The following is a 19,456-nucleotide window of genomic DNA, read 5'->3' as shown; positions in this document are numbered from 1 at the left end:
TCAGGTTTAAGTCCCCACCAGGATAGAAACACAGGTACACACACACACACACACTCACTCACTCACACTCACACACATATATATATATATATATAAACTGCACCCCCGATATGTAGTTTATTGAAAACATTAGGGTTAGGTTAGGGTTGTTTTTGATTTAGGGTCAATGTTATTTTTGTTATTTATTTTTTTCTGTTATAGTTCTTATTCATATTTTGAATAAGCTTCTGTTTTTACACTTTGTTTTCACTTTCTTTTGCTTTTATAATTTTATTATTTAAATATTACATTTTTAATTTTAGTTCAAATTTAGTTTTTTTTTTCAGTTAGTAATTTTAGTGCTTCTTAAACGTAAACTAAAATAGATATATACATGTTGCCTTGGCAACAGGTTGAAATAAGTTAAAGTTTGTCAAATATATATATATATTGTTTTTTTTTTTCAATAGAAATGTTTTAATCATTTCAGTTAAAGAAAATAATGCTGTTTGGAGTTGAGCTGAGTGAACACTGCTGGCTGTTTGCTGGTGGCTCATTTCTTACAGGAGGTCAGTTTGTGGTCACTATCTCCTGCAGCGTCTGGGTTTCTCTCATCAGAAACTCACTTGTTGTACAGCACTATATCAGGCAGCCAGATGTGTCTGGAGGGGATCCGGAGCTTGTCGATTCCCTCGTACTCCGCCGGGTCCCACGACAGCCGATAATCATTCCAGTTCTGCAGATAATATCGCAACTGTCTTATCATTTCATATATGAGCTATCCCTCGCTCAGACAATTACACGCTCGATTAGCGGCGTGATGAATGGACGTGAGCGCACTGATTATAGGATAAATTCAAGATCAAGCACAAGGACGCCAGAGCTGATGATGCTTTAATCGAGTAATAATTGACATCTGATGAGCCTCTGACACTGACCTGAGTGAGCCAGACGTTCGTCGTCATGATCTGCTCTCTCTCATTCTGGAAATAATAACACATAAGCACATCGCTGATGGAAACTCATATCATTTCTCACATTATGTAGAAATGTCTTTTCAGCAGCGTTAGATCTGTATTGGTTTATATTAGTGACCGATGACCTGGTGTTTCTCAGTTGCTCATGTTGTATTTCTGCCTTATTTGACACACATTTCAGGACGTTTCATTACTAATGCGCTGATGGTTTGATCAGGGAGGCATCAGGACTGAGAAACGCTGTCAAAAACACAACATGATATTTCACGGCACACACATCATTGTTTTTAGTGGCTGGTTGTGGAATCAAATGTGGATGAACGTATCAATATCTGTTTGTTTAGGCCTCACGACTGATGGAAATGCATTTAGAAATCTCTGATGCAACTTTCAAACTTTTTGGCCATTGAAACACAGTACAGAAGCATAGATATTGAGATTTTGAAGGCTGTGGAGGTCTGGTTTTGACTCACCACACTGATGAGCTGCGCCAGAGAAACCTGCAGGAGAACCGTCACTCTCTCGGTCCGGTTCAGCGCCGGCCGGATCAGTTTATTATAGCGCTCTTTACCCAGCAGCCAGTTCATCAAGCGCTCCTCAGAGTCTGCACAGAGTCCACCTGCAGACCGCCAGAAAACACCTCAGACCACAACACCACAGACTCATGCATGAAACTCGCTTGGGTTATAAAACACAAAGATGGTGACAATAACCAACAGAAATACTGCATTATGATTTTCAGTCGAATGCACTTGTTGTACATGACGACTAATTAGCCGAGATGCTCCATTAGAAAGAGAGAAAGATGCTTAACCCTGGTGAAAACTGTAAAAATCTATTCTAACAAAAATGCATGTGCTAAGAACATTGAAAATATTATTTCTGAATGTTCAAAATGTCCAGGTTGTTTTCAAAAGGTTTTTTCTTGGATATATAAACATTTAGGAAATATTGCACTTTTTCATTTTGCAAACATTATGGGAACGTTAATCTGAATGTTCTGAAACATTAAAAAAAAAAAAAAAACGTTAGACAAATGTCCAACTAAAACATTTCAGAAAAAAAAAAAAAAAAAACATTCTATGAATAATTTATAAATAACGGATATACAGTTGTGGTCAAAACTTTACATACACTTCGCAGAATCTGCAAAATGTTAATTATTTACAAAATGCAATCTTCTGAATTTGAAGAGCAGGGTAAATTGTACTTATTTTGTCTTCTGGGAAATATAGTAAGTCCCTTCTGGAGCTTCTGAAGGACAGTACTAAATGATTAAATATGACATTTAAAAAAAAAATAAGAAAAAATGACACGTCTCTATTCTGTGCAAAAGTTTTCACCCCTGGCTCTTAATGCATGGTTTCTCCTTCTGCAGCATCAGCGAGCGTTTGAAGCTTCTGTAATAGCTGCGTTTGAGTCCCTCAGTTGTCCTCAGTGTGAAAAGACGGATCTCAAAGTCATACTGTCATTGTTGGAAAGGGTTCAAATACACAAAAGATGCTGGAAAACCAAAGAATGTGCAAGAGCCAGGGGTTTTTCTGGAGAACAGCAGGCAGTTTAACTGTTCATGAACAACTATCAGAAAACATGAAAACAGTCACGGATCATCAAGGTAATAACACACAGTATTAAGAATCAAATGTTTGAATGGTGTCACGTTTATAAAATCAGATATGGACTATATGTAAACATCTTTTATGTTAAATATCTTATTCTGGACAATGCTAAATAAATAAAAAAATAACATGCATTTGTATGATCCCTCTTATTTTGGTAAAATAATTCAGATTTTTGTATGTTTTGACCACAACTGTATAACGTTTAGAGAACATTATTTAAGACCAGATCATTATTAACGTCACTAGAAGAGCATGAAACAGTCTTCATCACACGTAATGCCAAGGAGGTTCTTGAAATACATTTTTGTAACTAACAAAGTCCATAAAACCCCAGACGTCTGAATTATTACAGCTGTGATATGGTGGATATTCCTGTTCCTCTGATCATGAAGATCAATATCAAAATCAAACAAAACTCTATTTGAGTATGAGGATGTTTATTTTGTCACAATCAAACAAACATGATCCATCCAGGAATAGTGAGAGGGATAATTCAACATGAATGGACAATATATATATATATATATTAAATAAATGATCATAAATAATATTAATAATGAATACATGATAAATAAACATAAATAAAATATCCTGTCTGCACTCTGAATAAAGACAAAAAACACTAAAATAAATATAAAATATACCTAATAATTCATCTTTTGGATGCAGTGGTCTAACACTATCTGTCACTGTAGCAATTACACTCTCAGATAAAAAGGTACAAAAGCTGTCACTGGGGCGGAACCTTTTCAAAAGGTACACTTTTGTACACTTTAGGTACTAATATGGATTCTTTAGGTACAAAGTTGTGCCTTTTGAAAAGGTACCGCCCCAGTGACAGCTTTTGTACCTTTTTTTTCTGAGAGTGTAGTTAGTAGATCAAGACTCATGTGCAAACAGATTCTTTGTAAATATGCAGTTCCATCTTTTCATAGCAGTCATATAAATAATGCTGAGAAGCTGTTTTCTTTGGCATGATCTAATCTGACTCAGGACAACACTCAAAGGAGTTTTTATTGGCCTCTAATAGAATTAATATTTATTACAAATCATTCCTACCAAGTTTCTGACCAAACGGTCAAATGAATTGTCAGTGTGCTTCATCATCACACAGCTCTTTTTGTCTGACAGCAGCCGGATATATATATATATATAACAGCATCTCGATGATACTGAAATAACACTACAAAGCAGCCACTTCTGAGGTCAGATAGGCAAATAAAAACACCAGAGCCTGAACTCCTGTTACCATCTTTATTGTCTTCAGTATTTAGGGTTACTGTCTCTCTAAATCCTGTAATTTATTAAGGGGCTTAGTACTGATGACAGGCTGACAAGCGGTGTTTGAAAATCCCATTCATACATGCATGCTCCCAGTTCAGATACAGTAAATAAATATGCAGAAGAAAATCCAGGTTAGTTACTGTACGTTTCTCACGCTCTTCATGCAGTGACACTTCACACATTACAGAACATATCCACCCACAGTTACCCTGAAGCACTGCTGATCTGCTGACCGTGAGAGTCTCACTCAGATCCCTAAAGCAGATCTACCGGATCCTCTCATCCACAGGTCCTCCTCATGCAGTCTGCAGCCTCAGAGCAAACATCTGGACACATGCAGGTCCTTTCACGGACACACAGACCCTAAATGAGCATGCAGCCAGTGTGAGATAGGTTAAGTGTTTCATGACCGCAGGCTGTCCTCAGAGGCACACAAAGACATGACCTCAAACGGCCAGCGACAGTGAATGAACGTGAGTTCAGTCTCTCAGTGTCACTGACTTCTTAAAGGTGCAGAAAGGTGTGTTTGCACACACACACACACACACACACACACACACACAGAGACGCGCTCCTCTGCGCCTCCCTGCCTCTCACAGCAGACCGGGGCTAGTTGTCACAATGTTTAGGTTGAGTTTTGAAAGTCAGGTTTGTGCAGGCAAGGTCTCGGCAAACAAAAAGCAAATGTCTGTTTTAGCGTTATTGACCAGTGGGGAGGAAAAAAAAAAAGTTAATTGAACACGTGACCCTCTGTGACAACATGCCCCAGTTGCTCTATAAATGCCACGTTGTCAATAGAACACCTCATTAAATAGCCTCGTGTAGACCACAATCTGAACAGTAGCACAGTTATGAAAAACAAGCTGCAAAACATGTAAAGGGTGAAAACAGATACTGTAATGAATAAAGAGGCTGTCTGACCTCCATCCATCACGCCTGTCTTTTACATCCCTCTCTTTCCTCTCTCCATCAGTCAGGAGCCAAACCCAACTGAACTGGACTTGTGGCAGTTTTAGAATAAAAGTAAGTCCCACGGTGCACAAAATTACTCAAATTTTAGTGGCAAAGCAACTTGTAATAAGATAAAACTGTATAGAAGAAAACATGTCCACAATGCAAATTATAATGCATGAAGTAGTTTATAAATATGTGTGGGGTTGTCTGGATGGTGTAGTAATTCATATTTTGCATTTTACAAATAGTCCAGAAAGAAGGATAAATGCATTGAACGCTATTGTGCAATAAATATCTGGAATAATTCTTCTCTTTCTGTGTTCAGATCCTGAAATGAACATTATCACTCTCATTTTCTCTCCTCTCTCGAACCCGAGCCCTTCACGTGATCCTGCTGGTGCAGATCATTCACAGGCTCAGAGTTCGGGCTAAACTCTCTCAAGGTCTGCTCTGTGTGTGTTTGTGGAGAAGAGATTGAAACCGCTGATGTTCCCTCAGTCAATCTCACCCGAGCTGATTTATCTCTCAGCCACTCTGCTGAAGGAATGGGGAAGAGGTTCTTTGAGAAACCAAAAATAGCTCTTATATGGCATCATTATAAGAGTGTACAGTACTCTCAACATTTTAGATTCTCTCTGTTTGCTCGTTATCGATGGTTTTCTGTCCTGTGTTGACGTATATTCTGGATTTACAGAACTGAGAGGCTCATCAATAGCCAATAGGCTTTAATTAATCCAGAGACAAGAACACTGATTCGCTGCTTATCATTTAGAGCTGGTTTTATGGGGAGGGACATTAACATTCCGGAGCATTTGCCACGTCAATCATCAATATTTTTGGTGTTTATTTGTCATCTGCTGCTATGATTTTACTTCATATTTGTAATATTTGCTTAATTTAGTCAACTTTTAGGAGCATATGCATGACCTGAATGTTAACAGACGTGGACTAAAAGCCATAAAGACCTCATAAAATTAGTTTATGTAAGAAAACAGACAAAAATTGTCCATGTGCATGGAAGAGAAATGACTAATCAGAGAACTGCTGCTGTAGCAGAGCTGTGGCCGTGTGGACGTTCAGAATGAGATATATATATCAAACGGGCAGTTCATTACCTCGAGTGCTTGGCTCCTATAGCAGAGACAGCAGCATATACAGAGATATTGATTAAAGCCTGAGCAGGAAAATCCACACGTACAGCATGTGATGGGATGAACACGCGTCTGCAGCGAGGATTGCACTGTGTTTATGACGTTAAAATAGATTACGTGATCAATAAAGACAATATACATACTGTGTGTGTGTGTGTGTGTGTGTGTGTGTGAGTGTGTGTGAGAGAGAGAGTGTGTGTGTTAGAGTGTGAGTGTGTGTGTGTGTGTGTGTGATTACTGTAATAGATGTACAGCAGCAGTGATAATCCTGCGAGGTGATAGCGACTCATTCAGTTCCTGATCAAATATGACTGACATGTATTTGAGAAGTAAAGAGGTATTGCTGAATTGTAAGCATGTTAATGATTTCTTTCATTTATGAGCACAGATGAGCGCAGGCTCCTTCTCAGTCCCAAACGGCACTCAATATATTCGATCGGCTTCCATTTACGGCTTAGATTTATAGCTGGATTATTCAATAAAAAAAATTTTAAAGATGGAAATCATAATGGTTGGTTTTACTTTTATCACAATTTCACATTTAAGGGTTGAATTTTAAATCATTTCACTATTTTGGTTTGAGTGGGTTAAAAAAATCTAAATTGAATAATTTTTCCATGTCTAATGTGAAATAATGACTAGTTTATTAAGAAACATTCAATTATTTTTTGATAATTGGAGTAGGTTTTACAAGAAAATACTATTTCAGTCTTTCGACTCTAAAATTTCACATTTAACTCAATGTTTCTTTGTAATCATTCGTGAAACTTACTATCAATTTCTGAGTGAAAATTGTCTCAGCGTCAACTTTTTTTTAGTGCAAATGTCTTAATTTTTCCCCTTCTCTAATCAAAATGATTCAAATTAAATGTTGAATTTATTGTTTAAATTGTAAATGAATTTGTGTCCTTAATTTCACGTAAAAGAAATGGATTCGATGAATTATGTGTTGTGGTTTTATTTGGTTAATCTCACTCTAAAGCATTGCATTATGTTTGATAAATTGCAGAATTCAATATTGTACAGCAACATTGCAAATTATATTAACATTTGAGCAATGACTAACTTTGACTCTTTGTTTCCATCGTGTTATGCATCCTGTTTATTTCTGTGTCATTGTGTAAATATTGAGATAAATGAAGTCTGGTGTTGACAGTGATAGAAATGATTCCTGAAATTACAACCCAACACTGTCCGAAAAAAAAAAATGTGCAAAGACCCATGTACCTTATTTAACCCTAGAAAGTGCATATAGGTAAAATTTTTGCATGCATATTTATTTTACATACCATATAAAAGTTCTGCATAACCGGAATGATTCATCTGGTGAAGGTCCGAATTCATGCTGTTGTATATATGAGTCTAGAGAACTGAAAAATCTTTAAGACGTCTCTGTTCCAAACCACTAAATGAAATGAGCTTAGTCTCTTAATAACTCTCTCTCAAAGTAAAAACACTGATGTGCACTTCATATTTCTTAATGTCCAGCACTCTCTGCTCTATTATTGTGTTAATTTGCTCTCTCTTCTCACCTGTCTGATCATGATTAAAGCTCTCTTCTGCATCTGAGATGGATGGATCCATTAGGCCTTTAACGGGTTTTAAAGATTCCTGCTGAATCACACTGATGGGCCGAAAAGCAGCGCTCATGAAGAGCAGAGACACTTCAACCAAAGCCCTATGACGTATTCATTTACTTGAACTGCCTGCCTGTCAAGAAACACAATGAATTTCACAACATGTTTTATTTGAAACAATTAAAATATAAGACTGCATATTCTCTATTGATCATTTTACCATTAGGCCTTTAACGGGTTTTAAAGATTCCTGCTGAATCACACTGATGGGCCGAAAAGCAGCGCTCATGAAGAGCAGAGACACTTCAACCAAAGCCCTATGACGTATTCATTTACTTGAACTGCCTGCCTGTCAAGAAACACAATGAATTTCACAACATTTTTTATTTGAAACAATTAAAATATAAGACTGCATATTCTCTATTGATCATTTTGATTGTTAGTGCATTATTATTTTAATATTTGCTATCATTGAATACTAAAACGGCACATTTTATCTTTCATTTATTACTTTAAATTAATTTATTTTTAATTGTTTTAAAATTTAAAAAAATATAATATTTTATTTAAAATGTATACATTTTATTTAATAATTTTAAAATAAATTGTACATATTTAAAGAATTATTTTACACATTTTCCTAAGTTTATTTTTATATTTTAATATTCTATTCATGACATTTGAAAGTCACCATTTAGCAGACGCAGGTTTTGGAGGATTGCAGGCACAGTCCCGATTCATACAGATCATTCATGAGAGTCTGTCTAACATTAACAGGCCTGTAAACTGGTTTCTATTTGACATCATTCATCGTACTGAGTCAATCAATCTCTCTGAAATACAAACGTAAAATACATTTAGACGTGTGAGCGTGTGTGCATGCACACGCTGTTTGAAGAATAATGGGGTTCAAATAACACTGCATTTCCACTGATTTTCATAATATGGACAAAAAACACATTCTCCAAATATCTTCATTTGTAGTTCATAGAAGAAAGAAAGTCGTGTAGGTTTGGAGTGATATAAGAGTGAGGAAATGATGCCCAAAATTATTTCTGAGTGAGCAATCCCTTTCAGATTAAATTAGAGTCTGCTTCTGTTTCGAGTTCCGTTTGTTCTAAATTAAATCAAGCGTTTATAGACCAAATCATAGCTGGAAATGTCCCATAATGACAAAATCTTCCGTCTTCAAGGATGTTCTGTAAGACCTCACAAAGTATTTTACAGCGGTTCGTTCTGAAGGCACATGCAGCAGTGTTTAATGCTCATACTGACTCCAGCGCGCTGAACAGGAGCGTCACACCAGGCTATTAGAAATTATAATACAACCAGTAAAATGTTTACAAGTCTGCTGCATTCATGGAGAGCATTTATCTCTGTGGAAATGGTGACAGAATCACTATAAGAGGCAGTTAGTGGTGTGAGTGCAGTTTTACAGGACTGGCGCGAGGGTCAAGGACAGAACAGAAGCCTTCAAAACAACAGAAAAAACAGCATCATGATCTGGAAGTGAGTTCAAGAGTAAATCACTAAACCACTGACACGAGGAATTCATGCCCTTGAGTGAGTCGTGTTAAACAGAGGCCATCAATAATCACCTGCAGCGTTTGTAAAGCACGTATCACAATATAAACCATGTCCTTTAAATGTTCAGATGTTCTCTCTGAAGCTTCACTATAGTGTTGGGCTCCCACCTCAAGTCTGTTAGATATTACAGCACAATAAACACAAAATGCTATATAAGACTGAATTATACGATTGTGATTTAATCACATATCGTAAAACATTCACATGAGATTACAGCACAATATTTTCATCCAAATCTGGGTTGTTAATGGTCCTAGAAGTGGAAAAATGAAGTAAATAATTGAAAGAGGAGATAGATTTACAGATCAGTTTCTCCTCAGAGAGTTTGAGTCCGTCGAATCCTACATGAACTTTGGATTTGACATTATTTCAAGCAAATTAATATGTTTAATATGTGATTAATATGTTTTCTAGCATACATATGCAGATGTCAGTCCCGAAACTTTGCAACGTGTATGTGACTGAAAAACAAAAGTCGCATACAAATTCTGAAAGGATTATAGGCTAAAGCACGCTCCCTTCATAATCATTAAAAAACCATCACTCATTTTAGTTCATTGCAATATTACAAAGTTCTGTTATAATCAATGCAGCTCTTATTGACATCGCATCTGCGCTTTGTTATGAGATGATTACAGAACTGAACTGAACAAAAACTCTGAATTCTGACCAACTTAAGCGCCTCTGATTGGCCGCTGCGTTCAAGTAGTCAACAGACATGTCTGTGATTGGCTACATTGCTCCAATCAAAGCACAGAAAGCAACATCAGTTATACATGTAAGACATGATATTTATCAATCTGCATGCAAACACAATCAACAGAAATCTTTCACTAGACTTTTACACTTTTTACGACTAAAACAGGGTTTGCCACTGAGCTTTTTGGTGTGGATGAGTCTTTCTGATAGAGCTTTATGAGGTTCATAAGACAAAAGAAAAGAATCATTTTGTCGGTGCATACAGGCATAAAATACAGCAGAGACATTAATGTGTGCTGCACATTTGATGTCAATCTTGCTCTTGACTTGGTTTTGAACTTATGGATCTCATTAGGAGATGTAATAAAGCCTGACATTGAGACAGAGTCGCTCAGGTCACGTCCGACTCGCTTTGATGTTTCTTGTCACTCGGACTGTGTCTCGCCAATCTTGAGGTGAATTACCTGGCTGCTTGACTCCTGGACGCCGTCCAGTCTTAAAATGTGTCTGTCCTTATACAATCTGTCCATTAGCGCAGTGCTGAATGATGTCAGGATTGTTAAAACAGGCTCTTTGTGGTGCTCCAACTTTAGACTGATAGTCTGTGTGATTCACGAGCGTCTCATCAGTATCTGTCCTGCAGAGAGACGCTGGATGAAGTTATTCAGAGCCCACAGAAAAACACATGCAACTGCAGCTCCGGCTTCAGGAGGTTCAGTATAACACCAGAACAAAATAAGCTACAGCACTCATTCAATCAATCAATCAATCAATCAATCAATCAATACCTTTATGTTTCAAGGAATTATTTTGCATGTATCTGTCATAAATCAGAATCTACAGTCGTTCACGTCAACCTACACATATTAAATGGAACATTTATTAAAGAAACAATTTTCCTGCTGTTGACTGGATCTGCTTAAAGTGAGTGAGAGAAATAATTTTAAAAACCTAGACAATTTTTTACAATCTTTATCAATTATCCCATATTCTTTATAATTTAATGAATTATTTATCAAGTGAATTGTATATAAATATTACTGAAAGCTCAGGTAACGTTACTGAATTTTTAGTAGGTGAAATAAAAAAGAGGATATTTGTATTATCTGATGAAATAGCAATCTGAATATTTTTTCAAAGACATCTATAAACTGGCGGTCAAATGTTTTATTTATTTATTATTTATTTATTTTGTTGAAAGAAGTCTCTTCTTCTCATCAAAGCTGCATTCATTTGATCTAAAATACAGTAAAAACAGTGATATTGTGAAATATTTTTACAGTTTAATACAGCTATGTGAATATCTGTTAAACTGTAATTCATTTCTGTGATCAAAGCATCATTACTGCAGTCTTCAGTGTCACATGATCTTCAGAAATCATTCTAATATGCTGATTTGCTGCTCAAGAAACATTTCTGATTATTATCAATGTTGAAAACAGTCGTGCTGCACAATATTTTTGTGGAAACTGTGATGCATTTTATTTTTCAGGATTCACAGATGAACAGAAAGTTCAAAAGAACAGCATTTATTTGAAATAGAAATCTTTTGTAACATTATACATAAATGTCTTTACTGTCACTTTTGATCAATTTAATGCGTCCTTGATGAATAAAATATTCATTTCTTTTTTCTTTTTCTGTTTTTAAATGTACTTACTCCTAACTTCTGAATGTTAGTGCAGCTACAGTTTCCACAGAATTATTCAGCAGCACAGCAGCAGTGTCCCAGAGCTGTCTGGCTGTCAGTATAGTGTGGTTTGTCTGGGTTTCTGTGTGTGGTGTGGACTCAAATCTGTGAGATTGGATCTGTCCTGCGCTCTCAGACTCCTGATTACCAGCTGCTTTCTGTTTGAGTCGCTGTGAAGCGCTCTTCATCTCATCTCATCTCACCATATGTTCCTCCCGCTTCTCATTACTGTACCTGTGAAAACTCACTGAGAGAAACAGCTTTCGTCTCAAAGAAACTAAACTTCTTTACATTTATTCTCTTCCCCTCTAAAAGCACAAAGCACAGAGATGATATCAGTAAAATAGAAAATACTGTAAAACACTATAAAACATTTCCACCTATTGCAGCTTAAAGACTTCAGTTCACTTGCTGCCTTAAATTTTTAAGTATAATCAGCTTGGTTGTACAAGCCATTTCAACTTAACATACATCACACCAACTTAAAAAGAAAAAAAAATCCAGCTGAATTTCATGCAACTGATAAAAAAATGTTGAAATTGTTAAACTTATTTTGTTAAAGTAAAGTTAAAACTTAAGTTGCCATGTCTTACTGATCATATAATTTTTTAGTTATAAAGCAAATTTCTACTAGATTTTTTCTTATTTTAAAAGTCAAAGCTTGCCTAACAAATCACATCAACATACAGGAGTTACATTTTTGTAAATAAATAGCAACAACAATAATTTCACACTCTTATGCTATTACATATACTTCTATTTCCTCATCACTGACATCAAATCTGCAGTAACCGTGAACTTCCAGAAAAAACATCTTTAATGGTGCTTTTTTTGTGTGTTTATCAGTCATTTTTGGAGATTGAAATCACTGCATGATGAACTGCATGATGAAACTACTTTGTATTTCACAAGAGTGTGTGTGTGTGTGTGTGTGAGTGTGTGGAGACAGAACCAGAACAAGAGCCAAACAACTATAAGAACAGGTACATTTATTCACCCTATAAAGCTACTGGCTCACATCTGATTTCTGAGGCTCTAAATGATCAAACTCTGCTGTTTCACACACAATCTCCTCATGTCTTCTGTCGTCTGATTGATAGTTTAGAGTTTTTTATCCAGTCAAAGCTCTTTCAGTGTAATTGTACAAACGTCCAGCTTCAGCTGGAGCTTCTCGTGTCAGATCTTGACTGGTTTTGATCAAGTAAGCGTCAGAATAACTGCAGTAATATCTCCAGATGAACACTTACTGGACTGAAGCAGCTCAGCTTTACTTGATTCTCCATCAATCATGTTTTAGAGTCTCAAATCTGATCCTCAGGATCTTTTGAGGAGCGTTTGTTTCCAGAAGCTTTACTTTCACTGTTCCTCAGCGGAGGAATGATCTTCACAAGCCTCCAGAACATCTCACATCTTCACATTTTGTGTCAGAATCTGCTGCGCTGTTATAAAGATCTCACTGATTTACATCACACTCTTAAAAATAAAGGCTCCAAAAAGGTGTTTTTGCAGTGATGCCATAGAAGAACAATTTTTGGCTCCACAAAGAACCTTTCAGTGATCAGTTCTTCAGAGAACCATTAACGTCAATAAAGAACCTTTATTTGTGCAGGACACCAATGCTGGCAAAACCGGCACTTAAAACCAATGGAGACGCTCCATAGCATAATGTAAACAGAAGCCTTTGTCATGGTGATGCAATGACTTGTTATAAGACACTAACAATTAACCATTCAACAGCAAGCACAGAGGGTCTGCTGCACCCCTGTCCCACTAATCATCTGCTCTGGGTCATTAATAAACGAACAGTAATCCAAGATTCATAACAATGACCAGCATGTGCACCAGAGATCATGGGAAATTAATCCCAACATTCATTTATTTCAGGATTTCCCCCTTCACCCTCCTCTCAAGCTCAAGAACCCCCTGATGCCATGTATCAGGCAGATGGTCGGTAAAGCTGCAGGATATGGGGTGTTTTTGGGGCGGCTTACAAACAATCACAGAATTCAAGATGTCATGAAATCCACACTATATTCTAAATGCATGTTGTAGAGCGTATTGTGAACGATTCATCTGTGCATATGTTTCAGAATTTTTTATCAAAATGTCGTAACAGGACCTTCTGGTGAAAGACGTCATCAGAATATGGAAGTAAAGATCTGCTGCTACTTCCGTTTCATCGCAACTTTAAAGGGGTCATATGATGCGATTTCAAGTTTTCCTATCTCTTTGGAGTGTTACAAGCTGATTGTGCATAGATAAGATCCCTGAAGTTGCAAAGACTAAAGTCTCAAAACCAAAGAGATATTCTTTATCAAAGTTAAGACTCTGCCACGCCCCCCTATTTTTATCAAGTAAAGGTCAGAATAACTGCAGTAATATCTCCAGATGAACTCTTACTGGACTGAAGCAGCTCAGCTTTAGTTGATTCTCCATCAATCATGTTTTAGAGTCTCAAATCTGATCCTCAGGATCTTTTGAGGAGCGTTTGTTTCCAGAAGCTTTACTTTCACTGTTCCTCAGCGGATGAATGATCTTCACAAGCCTCCAGAACATCTCACATCTTCTGAGGAGCCTTTATTTCTTCAGCTCTCAATCACTGCATTATATGTTTGGATCATTTCAATCTCATCTTACTGAGACAGATTACTGGAGATATAGAGCGACGACTGATATTTAGATCATTTTATGTCAGTATCTGCTGTACTGTTATAAAGATCTCACTGATTTGCATTACAAGCATCAGAATTTCATCATATAAATATCAGCATCTGTATCATATTTTTGCTCAGTCTCGAGTCTCCATATTCTCACTGTATATGAGCCATACAAGCCTGATGGAGCAAATATGATTCAAAATATAAATGCAAACTATTTTAAGTCTAAAGTTTCAATAAACTGTTCCATTTCACAAAAGTAGATTTGTCTGACTATTATTTTATATTGCAGGGTTAAAAGAGAAAGAAACTGTAGGATTTTGGTTTCATATTGTCTTTTCAGCTTTGCTTGTACACAAAAGCCTGCAGTAAGCGTGCTTTGAGCTGATGTGCTTGTGTTTTATGCAGATGAGGAGGTTTTATATGATATCTTTGTTCTTTCCTCCATTGATCTCTCTGTCCTGTTCTCTCTGATTGCTCTCCTGTAAGTCCTGACTAAGCTCTTGCAGCTTCTCGTCTCTGATTTAAGCCAGGTCTGTCCTCTTAGCTAATTGACTTAAGCCAGGTCTGCGTGGCCCATGGTGGGTCTGACGGGCCGCTCCAGGCCTCATAAACTGCATTAGCTGTAGAACTGATGGACTGCCAGAGCCGCTGCTGCTCCACAGACCGGCTGGATGTTCAAGACAGAAAAACACACGCTTACTATTTAATTCTGTGCCGTGTATAATGCACACTGCGTGCTATTTTGAAGAAATAGTAAGTGAAACAGTACAGGATTGCCAAGTCATGAAACTCTAGATGGCGCAGGCTGATGTGTCGTTAACGCAAACTGATGATATTCACAGTGTTAAACTACTTGTCACAAGCTGATTGGTTAATGTTGCATACACAGCCAATGAGCTTACTGCTTTACATTTAAATGGCTGATTAGCATTCGCTTGAGCATTGCAGCGCGCTTTAGAGTTCCTCTGAAACCCTCCACCTCCCCCAGCTCCACCTGTATAGATCTGCTACGGGTTATTTATATGCTATTTGTGCAGCAGCAGTATGTCTTAAATACTCACAGCACCATATCTGCGTATGTATTGGCAGGAGCAATTTATAATCATATAATCTGGCTGCATGATTAAATAAAGAGTAAAGAAAGAGATTTTAAAAACTGAAGGCATTGTATTGTGGGATACAGTATGTCGTCTCTACAGAGCATATAAGCTCTGTTGTATATTTGGAGTAGTATGATAGTATGCTGTTCCAAACAGATGAATTGCTGCTGTGGTTTACGCTCAGACTCACTCTAGAGCAGCATGAGAGAAGCTCTGACAGATCACAGACACACACGCAAACACCAGCCCATGTCATCCGTGAGCAAAGCAAACAGACTTTGGCACTGGATCTGATTATGGCTGTGTTTACGAGGTTAGAGACAGACCCACTGGCCCACATTGATGCGCTGATAAACATTATTCAATCACAGCGTCCCAGTGCACTGCATTATTCCATTAGCCAGCTGCAGTGCTCAGACACACATGCCCAGAGCAGCTTCACCAAGCCATTAGCGCTCCGTATGCATCATAACACAAGCCATAGATTTGGTTTCGCTTCACCTGAAGGTTTGCAGAATATTTGTGATGAAGCTTCATGTTCTGTGAGAAAGAGCTTCAATCAAGCTGATGAGAAACTGTGGTTGATTACAATGGAGTTGCTAAAAATAAGATTTAGGATAAGGTCGTTGTGGGCATTTCTGCAGCTTATGTCCGATACAAATGTTGTTTTGTTGCAGCTTGTGTGGAGCAGCTAAACTTTTAGAAATTGCATTTGCATATTAGTGTCTCTCATGAGTGTCATAAAAGCACTTAAATATTGTTTTTCTTTTAAACTAAATGATGGCGCACTTCCTCTCAACAAACATGATATAATCAGCAGAATCACTAGTGAGATGAGGAACAGAGTCAGTCTTTTAAAATCAAATGTCTTTTTCTTCTTTTCTTATATTTACATTTTTTAATTTCTTTGCAAAAAAAGAAAAAGAAAATGCATGTTTATGTATAGATTTTATGGTTGTACTCTCATCCCAGACCCAAACAAATTTGAATAGAAAAATATGAAAAAATAAAATAATATTTAAATATGAAAAAAAATTATTGCATTATTTCAAGCTGTAAATTTCCAATGTCAATTCCAATTTCCAGTTTATTTCTGTTGCTGCAGGCTCCTCTTTCATCCTTCTTCCGTCTCAGCCTGTTCCAGCTTTGAGTAGAAAAACATTAACATTTACATTTATGCACCTGACAGACGCTCTTATCCAAAGAGACTCTCTCTGCATTCAAGATACATGTTTAATCAGTTCATGCATTCCCTGGGAATCGAACCCATGACCTGCGCTCTGAGCTGGAAAACAGCACATATTAGATCTCAAAACGAAACCTGTTCGGTTCTGGAATATTCCCTCTAACGTCACATCACTCGATAGAAAAATATGAAAAAATAAAATAATATTTAAATATGAAAAAAAATTATTGCATTATTTCAAGCTGTAAATTTCCAATGTCAATTCCAATTTCCAGTTTATTTCTGTTGCTGCAGGCTCCTCTTTCATGATCTTTACGTCAATGAAGACATTCAAACATACTGATGATGGAAAAATTATGAGAAAAAATGACACAGCAAAATATTAAGAATGCACTGTACACTGAAAAACAACATTGATGTAGAAACAAATTTTCTCAGAAATTGCTGGTAAATTTCACAAACAATTACAATAAAAAGGCAAGTAACACATTGGATTAAATGTGAAATTTTGGAGTATAAAAATTCTAAATAGCATTTTGTTTGTAAAACACACTCCAATAATCTTTCTATATACATAAAATATCAAAAATATATAAAAAATATAATATATAATATCAAAAATGACAGTGTATAAAAATAAAAACCATATAAGCGTCAGCATGAGTTTGGAGTCGAGCATCAAACATGAAGACAGAGTTGAGAGTGTAAAACGCTGGATCTGTTCTTGCTCTAGGATGAATGAGGCTGTAAGGCTGTGTTTTAATTAACCTCCGTGTCTGAGCGGTCAGAGCACACTATCCTCACATATAAATCACTAACGGCAATCCCAATCTGCCTCTTTATTAGAGCGGACGCCATATATTCAGCTGACAGACCACATGTCACTGCTCACATCATAAAGAAGCGACACGGCGGTTAAAGCAAACGCATTCATTCTCTCGTGTGAGGAGGAGTGATTTTCTCTCACACTGTCTTCTGCCCAAAAAATGAGCATGCAACAGTGTTTACTGAACATTAATGTCATAATGACTGTGATTTTTTGACTGACGTGTGACGGTATTGTACACAGTTATCAGCCATGTGAAATGTCAAGTGTATATGAAATTAAACTGCCCTGTGTTCTTTTGAAGAGGTCATGATATCATTTCCTGAAGGTCAGTGTCACTATGAACATTTCACTCAAGAAAACCATAAATGTGTTTCTCTGCTAAATGATTTCTGTCAGTCTAGTGGGTTGCTCCTTCAGTATCCTTGTGGGGACATTTGGCGACTTACAACTGAGGACAATGGAAGCAATCAAAATCAACAAAAGAGCAATGATATATTAATAAATTAATGAAAAACCACTAATTTAGTGCTGTTTTGTTAGATGTTCCCTCAAAATGCTCCACTTAACACAAGACACACACAGATCTATATGTTCTTTAACGCTCGCATCCTTCCTGAAACTGATTTTGAGCAGCTCCAGCGAGAGAAAGCATCGACTGATCAGTGAGCACTTTTCTGTCTCAGTGACGTGAGCAGGAAGATTTGAGCTGGGAGTTTGAATGGATTCCTCAGCATTTCTTCTCCATTATAAAGTGGAAATGTCATTTCACAGCCGCTGCCCCAAACGGGAATCGAGGCGCTTCTGAGAACTTAGCACTTGTTCAGTGTCAGCTCTCCAATAAAACACGCAAAAGCCTTGGAGTGAAAATCATTAGAAAACAGGTCAAAATTAAGTGAATAAATGAATTTGACCCATTTACACCTGAGACACACACACACACACACACACACACAAAAGAGACGTGAGGTCAGTGAGAATGTTAATGCATTTCAAATGAACATGCCAGAGAATAATACCAAAGAAGGTCAACTTTCATATCGTACTTCATCGAGCTCTGAAGAACCAATTTCATCCATGTCCAGCACTCCGGCAGGTTTTGGCTCTCTTAAATGTCACCTAAATGCACAACGTGTCAAAAACAAACACTAGAATATATGAAATAATGTGGCTGCTCTTGTAGTCTGTGAAGTACGTCAATAATCTGTGTCCGATTTCCATTTCACCATTGCACTTGTGCTGGAGAGAGAAGAGTTTGCACAAACATGAATGTACAAGCTGCATGCACACAGTATGTATTATTTCTGAGTGAAATCCTGCAGCTGTATATTCATTCAGGATGAGCGACTGTGCTGCAGATCGTACTGTTATCCAGCCGCTTCAAGCCATGCATCCCCATCACACCGGCTGTCCTGCTGCATATGATGACAGCTCACACTTCTCTCCGAGGGTTGTTTTAATGAGTGTGTGAGGAATAATGTGTTTGCTCCCCTCCTCCATTCTCTCCACATCCAGCTCAAATCACAGCAGCGATGAGATGGAGCCTCGGCCTTTACGTCTGATTGCCTCTCGTCCCACATCTGTCAACAGCAGAGGGTCATAAAAGAGGTTAAAGGGTGTTTGGTGGACATGGAAGTGAACAGATGTCATTCTGTTTTATACGGCACACAGACAGTCCCGCTATTGGTGTTCTCTTTATTATGCGAAATGAGCGTCACTCGCTGAAACCTACTTTAAAGGATAGTTCATGGATAATTTATTCCCCCTCAGTTTGCTCTAAACCTATCGGTTTCTTTCTTGCATGGAACACAAAAGGAGATGTTTAAAAAATCATACCGGGCTCAAAAAATCATACTGACCCCAAACATTTGAAAAGTAGTGCATATAAATATAAATCTTTATTTTATTTAACATAATATGACATATGCATTTTAATGCTGCATGGTGCTCTCTCTGTCATCCAGACCAAACACTGCATCCCTGTTTTCCATCTGCTCATCAGTCTGATTCCAGCATTGATCCGTGCTGTGTTTCAGGCCACTAATGCATCCTCTATCTGTTGGAAAAGCCCGCATCTGGGAGTCACAGCATGAGTCAGTTCAGGAAAATGCCATTTCAATCAAGCCACACGCGCAGGAGGAGGTGCTAGGATCCTCTGATAGCA

The 19,456-nt window shown here is 37.3% G+C and overlaps 1 protein-coding gene across 1 annotated transcript in view; it reads right to left on the bottom strand.

Annotated features, from left to right (window-relative positions):
- Positions 1-1,719, bottom strand: part of LOC107711347 (neuronal acetylcholine receptor subunit beta-4-like) — a 5,990-nt gene extending 4,271 nt beyond the window's left edge. The window contains exons 1-4 of the mRNA XM_016516333.1: positions 1,674-1,719; positions 1,430-1,575; positions 918-962; positions 606-715 (exon numbers count right to left, since the gene is read on the bottom strand). Of these exons, the coding sequence (XP_016371819.1) occupies positions 606-715; positions 918-962; positions 1,430-1,575; positions 1,674-1,719 (347 nt within the window). The remainder of the gene's footprint in view (positions 1-605; positions 716-917; positions 963-1,429; positions 1,576-1,673) is intronic.
- Between the last annotated feature and the right edge of the window lie 17,737 nt (positions 1,720-19,456).

This window comes from Sinocyclocheilus rhinocerous, unplaced genomic scaffold, assembly GCF_001515625.1.
Source record: "Sinocyclocheilus rhinocerous isolate Xijiao unplaced genomic scaffold, SAMN03320098_v1.1 scaffold1499, whole genome shotgun sequence".
NCBI lineage: Eukaryota > Metazoa > Chordata > Actinopteri > Cypriniformes > Cyprinidae > Sinocyclocheilus > Sinocyclocheilus rhinocerous.
This window is presented reverse-complemented; position numbering and strand designations above follow the sequence as displayed.